Raw genomic sequence first — 8,635 nt, 5'->3', positions numbered from 1 at the left:
ATCTAAGTCTCCCCTATTGATATGTACCAGTCAGACTGGTTTCAGAGGAAGCTCTTTACAGCAGTGGTCATCAACCCTGTCCTCAGGGCCCACTAACAGGCCAGGTTTGCAAGATAACTGAAATGCATCACAGGTGATATCATTTGCTGCTCAGTGATTGCAGTATTCTAGTCTGCATCTCCCCAAGGTAATACATAAAACCTGGCCTGTTAGTGGGCCCTGAGGACAGAGTTGATGACCACTGCTTTACAGGATATGAGGTAGAGAATTTTAGGGGAGGCGATTAGGTTTTAAAGCAAGCATGTTGTGAGACAAAAGAGAGAGTTGTTTTGGAAGACAAAGGGGCAAGACTTTACTGCTAGAAGCTGGAGAACTTTGGAGACGTTTTGAGTTGGACTCTGAGAAAAGAACCATGAAAATCATTACATCTTGATTCTATCTCTAAGTTGAGTAATTGCTTTAAAAAAAAAAAAAAATGTTATATTGTTTATTTTACTTTTTTTTTTAATTTTTACACTTGTTCTTTATATTTTTTTTTGATCATTTTAATTCCTGTTACAAGGAATGTAAGCTTGACAGGTCCTCTTTATGGAGAGACATGGGGTCTATAAGACCCCACATCTCTCCTCTAGGGAGGGAAAGACCTAAATCAAACAAAATAAAAAATTATCTCGGCCTTTCCAGCCTAAACCCGGCAATGTTTACTTCCGCCAGCCCTGATGTGACCTCATAACGTCACGCCCGGGCCTCCGAAGGTCATAGAGATGACTGGGGACTCTCTGGTCACCGGAAATCTCTATGTTCAACTTTCGGCACCAGCGGATTCCTTCTCCAGCTCGCCGATCGCACCGGAGGGCGACGGGAGGGGGGATGTCCTGAACTGCGACTATGATTATTCTGACGGTGCAGGGAGTTGCTGGCTGAAAAAGATGATATCTGAATGATGCCTTCAGCTGCAGGTATCATTCAGATATCCCCACTAAAATTCCAGGATGTCATATGACATCCTTGGGTGTGAAGTGGTTAATATTTGAATGATTGGTTGTTCACTATTGGGCAGCACTATCACAACTTTTTTACTTTACCAAAAACATTTGGGGGCTCATGGCCTGAATTTGCAGTAAAGCTCAACTGAAGCAGGCCTGTTCACTGTGGTGTGTTCTATAGCTTCTGCTAAGGAAATTGCTGTGTACACTGTTTACAGGACCTTTTAGGCTGCCTCCAACGTGGCTGTGTTAAATGAGCACTTCACTATGCTGGACCAGGCTTTGCTCCAATCTGCAAGGTCAATGGGGGACAGGTCTCACATTTAAACACATAGGAAAGGGAGGTAGAGGTATTGCTAGAGAAAAAAAATGTTTTTGAAAAGCCAGTAGATTTCTATGCCACTGGCATATTTACCTTCATCAGCATTGTTTTTAATCACTTTATTTTTTAGTGCAGCTTTACTTAAATTTTATTGAATAGATGCCCCTGAAAGTCAACTTGTTTAAAGATCTTTTGGACACCTTTACCAGTTCTCTACCAAACTAAAATGTACCTATCAAAGCAAAGCAGTTCTCCCCTGTATCTAATTACCAAATAGTACTATAATAATTATGAATGAGGCCCAACAAGATTATTATTTGTAACCATATTCTGTCTGACTGAAAAACTATAATATTGAGTGACAGGGAGTGGGAAATGTCATCAAATAATTTAGCATGGCCCTCAATCATAACTGTTACAGTTCTAAAGGACTTTTGAACTGTCTGACTAAGTTTAGGAAGGCTGCTTCTTGTTTTTAACCACTTCATCTAATATGGATTGGTGAAGTAATCCAAAGGACCTCAGTTTACCTACTACAATTAACAAATATTTCAGTAAAGATGCAATGAAAAAGTGATAAAACACATTTTATAAATTGCACATTTTATCTATGAAATATGCAGGCTTTTCAGGACTATGCAACTTTTGGAGAGCTGGGTTATTGCATCTGGGATGCCATAGTGAACTGGTACTGTAATTTTGTGACATGTCAAAATTACATTTTCAAAATCTAAATATCAATGCCAAAAGCATCTCTACTCAAAAGTCAGCAAAATCAGAGCTGACGGTATCAAAATAAAAAAAAATAAAAAGTAATAAAATAAATGTTTGGTGGTATAAAGACTTATAGATAGAAAAGATACATTAAACTTCTACTGTACCTGCAACAGGAGGGCCAACAACCATTGGAATAGACATAAATCCAAGTAGAAATCCAATGGCCTGAGAAACATGCTGTGGTCCAACCAGTTCAAATACAATAGGAGCCATAATACATATAAAGCAGCCATCAAATAGGCCCATGAATAGACAGACAGCCATCAAGCCACCAAAGTTATGGCACACTGGAATCATCATTGACATTAATCCAATGAAGAAAAATGATATCACCTACAAGAAAAAAGTTTGATGCTATCTATATTATACAGTCTTACAAGGATTGCATTCACATTCAATTACAGTACCTTGTAATACACACTGACACACGTTTCCATTCTCATAGGATTTGAAATGTTCAAGATGAAGCAGTGAAGAGCAGCAACATCACCCACAGCTCCTAGAAAAGATACTTTGTTGGTCATTTTAATTAAAGCTTCCCTTAGCATGAATGGCCCACTTAAAATAAGAATAACCTTTATTAAAAGAACAAAAACTAAACTAAAGTTTTTACTGTATATCTGTGATCTGCAGTAACAGGCCTGCAACAACACAATAAAAGGATATCTGTACTCATTGTAAAATCCTTTTCATCGAGGGTTATACTGCTGGCTACAGGAGGTTAGGGCACTGGCAAACAATAAAAAAAGGATAACCCATTAAAGGTAATGAGGGCACTATGTACCATATACTATATAGTGGTCTTGTCCAGGAGCTCAACAGTTCTGCATTAGAAAACTCAACCTTATTTATTCAGTGACTGGAGTTAACATCACCAAAAATGCTAAGATAGCACTATTGAATGACCTCTCAGACGAGACATCCCAACATCTACGCACCCTCATCTTTTATATTCTCCTGGCTGCAAAAACGTCCATAGTTGGGGCTTGAGAATCTCCAAAGCTAAACCATGTTGTCGCTTCCAAATAGTTATTGGTTGGGTCCTTTAAGACAAGTGCATCCTCCCACATAATATTAAGCATCTTGGTAAGATGTGAATGGACCAAATCCAGAATGGAAATCAGCCACTTATGCACAAAATTATCACTAGACAGATGACATGCTATCAATTGCTTGGGACAAGCAAATAACTTATCAGAATGTTTCCAATCTCCTTACAAACTAGTTTGAAAGGGAAAGTACTTGTGGCCTTAGGAGTTTAAAATGACCCAAGGCTGGAGACAGCACTGGTAGAAGCAGGACAGGAGGTTGATCCTTTAGTTCCAGAATGATGTGCTTGCCTTATTAAGAGCCAAAATGGTCTCTTTTAAAGCCTAAATGCAACCAAAAAACCCCAGAAAGATATGCACAAGGGACATAACCTAAATTTAGTAGGATGTGCTAATGCATCTTCTTTTAGGTAAAATCATCTTCTTTCCCTGTCCCCCTCCCACAATCACCCACCCCTTGTGGCTGTAATCTTCCGGTAATAGAACTAAGGGACTGTCACAGGCTCTCATCAAGAGAGCCTGATTATGCCTGCGCTTTCCACCCAGTACTACAGCTTCTATGACTAAAACAGGATCGTTGAAAAAAAAAGAACAGGCGATGAAAAGTCCACCCCCTCCATTTATAGGTCACGTAGATAAAAGACTTGCTGTGTCTCTAAATGGAGAAAAAGTGTATTGTAAAGTGGCTTCTACATACAGATAATGATTTTGGCTGTCAATCTAACAGCCATTCGCCATGTCCATACAAAAAACGGAAATATTGTGTAAACGTGTATGGCTAAGGCTCGGTTCACACTGGGGCGACTTGGGATCCGACTTGTACGCCCTCAAGTCGCCCCAAGTCGCTCCAGAAATAGTTTCAATGGGAGTTAACGCTAGCGTCTTAATAGACACTACTGAAGTCGCTCCGACTTCAGAGCGTACTCCCTGTACTACTTTGATCCGACTTTGATCCGACTTCAGCCTATTGACTATCATTGAAGTCGGATCAAAGTCGGATCGCCGTCTCGCATGATCCGACTTCGGCATGCGACTTGTGCTCAGATGATCTTGACTTCAGGGGAAGTCAAGATCATCTGACTTGAGGGGAACTCCGCGCCAAATTTTAAATAAAAATCCGGCATGGGTTCCCCCTCCAAGGGCATACCAGGCCCTTGGGTCTGGTATGGACCTTGAGGAGAACCCCCTACGCCGAAAAAACGGCGTGGGGGGTCCCCCCCCAATTCATACCAGACCCTTATCCGAGCACGCAGCCCGGCCGGACAGGAATGGGGGTGGGGACGAGCGAGCGCCCCCCCCCTCCTGAACCGTACCAGGCCGCATGCCCTCAACATGGGGGGTTTGGTGCCTTGGGGGAGGGGGGCGCGCTGCGGCCCCCCCCACCCCAAAGCACCTTGTCCCCATGTTGATGAGGACAAGGGCCTCTTCCCGACAACCCTGGCCGTTGGTTGTCGGGGTCTGCGGGCGGGGGGCTTATCGGAATCTGGGAGCCCCCTTTAATAAGGGGGCCCCCAGATCCCGGCCCCCCACCCTATGTGAATAGGTATGGGGTACATGGTACCCCTACCCATTCACCTAGGGAAAAAAGCGTCAATAAAAAACACAGTACACAGGTATTTAAAATAATTTATTAGGCAGCTCCGGGATCTTCTTCCGACTCCGGGGGTCTCTCCGGCGTCTTCTCCCGGTGTCCGCATCTTCTGCCGGCTCCACCGCTATCTTCTGGCGCTCTTTTGCCAGCGGTGGTCCGGACCTCTGGATCATCTTCTTCCCGCTTCTCTTCCAGAGATGTTGACACGACGCTCTCCCCAGCCAGAATGGTTTCTGTGCGCTCTGCAAGGGACTTATATAGGCGGTGACCCCGCCCCCTTATGCCGTCACAGTCCCTGGGCATGCTGGGTCTGTGACGTTTTAGGAGGTGTGGTCACCGGGTGATGACCACGCCCCCTTATGACGGCACAGCCCCAGCATGCCCTGGGACAGTGACCTCATAAGGGGGCGGGGTCACCGCCTATATAAGTCCGTTGCGGAGCGTTCAGAGACCATTCCAGCTGGAGAGAGCGTCGTGTCAACATCTCTGGAAGAAAAGAAGAAGGCAGAAGTCCGGACCACCGCTAGCAATTGAGCTGCAGAAGATAGCGGAGGAGCCGGCAGAAGATGCGGACACCGGGAGGAGACGGCGGAGAGACCCCCGAAGTCGGAAGAGGACCCCCGAAGTCGGAAGAAGATCCCGGAGCTGCCTAATAAATTATTTTAAAAACCTGTGTACTGTTTGTTTTATTGACCCTTTTTTTCCCTAGGTGAATGGGTAGGGGTACCATGTACCCCATACTCATTCACATAGGGTGGGGGGCCGGGATCTGGGGGCCCCCTTATTAAAGGGGGCTCCCAGATTCCGATAAGCCCCCCCGCCCGCAGACCCCGACAACCAACGGCCAGGGTTGTCGGGAAGAGGCCCTTGTCCTCATCAACATGGGGACAAGGTGCTTTGGGGGGGGCGCACACTGCGCCCCCCATGCCCCAAAGCACCCCCCCATGTTGAGGGCATGCGGCCTGGTACGGTGGGGGGGGCCGCCAGCGAAGTCGCCCGTCATGGAGGCGACTTGAAGTCGCCTCGTAATTTGCCGAAGTCGTGCCAAAGTCACGCTGAAGCCGCGTTGAAGTCGCGGTACAAAGTCGCGTTAAAGTCGTGTTGCCCATGTGTGAACCGACCCTAAATTTAGCGTTCATGCTGTCCTAGGTATACATGGCTATAGATGCCCCTTTCTATATGCTCTAAACTATATGGGGGAGATTTACTAAAACTGGAGCACTCAGAATCTGATGTGAAAATATTGAGCTTCATAATTATATCAAGGGGTTTCAACGGAACCATTGTGAGGACTTTCTAATTAATATGCCCCATTTCAATGTGTGTATATATATATATATATATATATATATATATATATATACACACACACACACACACACATACACACACATATAGATAGATAGATAGATAGATAGATAGATAGATAGATAGATAGATAGATAGATAGATAGATAGATAGATAGATAGATAGAATATCTATGTATAGATAGATAGATAGATATATATATATTATATATATATGTATATATATATATATATATATATATATGTTTATACAGGAGGATGATGTACATAATATATTTTGTGATATCATGATGAGATATGAGCCCAGCTTACAAGACTTCTTTTATTTTCCTGTTTCTTAAAAGCTGTTTGATGTCTTCAATAGTGCAACCAATTGTTCTTTTACATTAATTGATATACAAGTATGAATGAACCATACCCAGTTTTAAACTGGGTTGTCTACTAGTAAGTTATCTGACAGTCTTAATGTACTGGTACATCCTTGGGATTTATTTGATTTGCTTGGACATGTTGACTGTATTCGAACAAAATCTCTCACATCACCACTATAATTACCCATACAAATGGATTTGGTTATGAAAATATTCAAAATATATTCAAATCTTAATGTACTCCAAAAGGCTTCCAAACATTGATAAATAATATACTACTGGAGGAGACCAACATATTTATTATGTCCATAACAGCATGACAAAAGCCCAGAATTTGGACTGTCAACAATGAATGAGCTAAGCTCAATGAAATATATAATTCTTTATGTGCTACCGTTCTAGTATGGGATGAGATCCAAACTTTAGAACTGACCCTCAAAAAATATAGAATTGCATACTGTATATAGCTATATATGCGAAAAGCAGCTGCTGTTTTTAGCAGTATCTAGCAAAGATGCCCAGCAGATAAATGTGAAAAGAAATGTGAAAAATGTATTTTATCAATGACAGCTTCTTTGTGAATGATCTAAACAGTCCTTTATGGCAGCTGCTCTCCCCTTTCCTGAGAAGGGAGTCTGCCAGAAGTATAGTACAATACACACACTTTATGGTTCTCTGAGAAGACTTCATCAACAGAGGATTTTTTCAGCTGCATACATTTGCTGAGTTATATAAAGTCAACAAACATGCCCTTATAACGTAACATCAAATTGAGGGCCTGTTAATTCAAGAGTGCAGAGTGCAAATCTCTTTAATGTGTATATTATTATAGTTGAGCTGCCCAACAAAAATATTTTCTCCCTTATTAGGCGCGCACTGCTTGGTTATGTGACTGCCAAATGAATAGCACTTCTTTCAAAAATATGAGAAAAAAAAAACAGTTAGACAAAGTTATTAAAGAAGCTGGCCATACATTATACAATTTTCTCATTCAATGTCCTTTAGATTTACCTTGAACTATGTAGTGCAAGGGCCTGCCTGATTGCAAATTGAAAGTGTTTAGGTTTGACCTCATATTATGTATGTATATATGTATATACAGTATCTCACAAAAGTGAGTACACCCCTCACATTTTTGTAAATTGTTTATTATATTTTTTCATGTGACAACACTGAAGAAATGACACTTTGCTACAATGTAAAGTAGTTAGTGAAACAGTGTAAATTTGCTGTCACCTCAAAATAACTCAACACATAGCCATTAATGTCTAAACTGCTGGCAACAAAAGTGAATACACCCCTAAGTGAAAATGTGCAATTTGGGCCCATTTAGCCATTTTCCCTCCCACTGTCATGTGACTCGTTAGTGTTACAAGGTTTCGGGTGTGAATGGGGAGCAGGTGTGTTAAATTTGGTGCTATTGCTCTCACGCTCTCGTACTAGTCACTGGAAGTTCAACATGGCACCTCATGGCAAAGAACTCTCTGAAGATCTGAAAAAAAGAATTGTTGCTCTACATAAAGATGGCCTAGGCTATAAGAGGATTGCCAAGACCCTGAAACTGAGCTGCAGCATGGTGGCCAAGATCATAGACCAGTGGTTTAACAGGACAGGTTCCACTCAGAACAGGCCTCGCCATGGTCGACCAAAGAAGTTGAGTGCCCATGCTCAGCATCATATCCAGAGGTTGTCTTTGAGAAATTGACATATGAGTGCTGCTAGCATTGCTGCAGAGATTGAAGGAGTGGGGGGGTCAGCCTGTCAGTGCTCAGACCATACGCCGCACACTGCATCCAATTGGTCTGCATGGCTGTCGCCCCAGAAGGAAGCCTCTTCTAAAGATGATGTACAAGAAAGCCCGCAAACAGTTTGCGGAAGACAAGCAGACTAAGGACATGGATTACTGGAACCATGTCCTGTGGTCTTATGAGACCAAGATAAACGTATTTGGTTCAGATGGTGTCAAGCGTGTGTGGCGGCAACCAGGTGAGCAGTACAAAGACAAATGTGTCTTGCCTACAGTCAAGCATGGTGGTGGGAGTGTCATGGTCTGGGGCTGCATGAGTGCTGCCGCCACTGGAGAGTTCATTGAGGGAACCATGAATGCCAACATGTACTGTGACATACTGAAGTAGAGTATGATCCCCTCCCTTTGGAGACTGGGCCGTAGGGCAGTATTCCAATATGATAACGACCCCAAGCATACCTCCAAGACAACCACTGCCTTGCTA

General features: G+C 42.9%; 1 protein-coding gene across 1 annotated transcript in view; it reads right to left on the bottom strand.

The window, feature by feature from the left end:
* Nucleotides 1-270: 270 nt before the first annotated feature.
* The window catches only part of LOC141141252 (monocarboxylate transporter 10-like), a 48,454-nt gene continuing 40,089 nt past the window's right edge, over nt 271-8,635 (bottom strand). The window contains 2 exon segments of the mRNA XM_073628931.1: nt 271-398; nt 2,190-2,418. Coding sequence (XP_073485032.1) covers nt 271-398; nt 2,190-2,418 — 357 coding nt within the window.

This window comes from Aquarana catesbeiana, linkage group LG04 (assembly GCF_042186555.1).
Source record: "Aquarana catesbeiana isolate 2022-GZ linkage group LG04, ASM4218655v1, whole genome shotgun sequence".
NCBI lineage: Eukaryota > Metazoa > Chordata > Amphibia > Anura > Ranidae > Aquarana > Aquarana catesbeiana.
The sequence above is the reverse complement of the archived record's forward strand: the minus strand, read 5'-3'. Positions and strand labels throughout refer to the sequence as shown.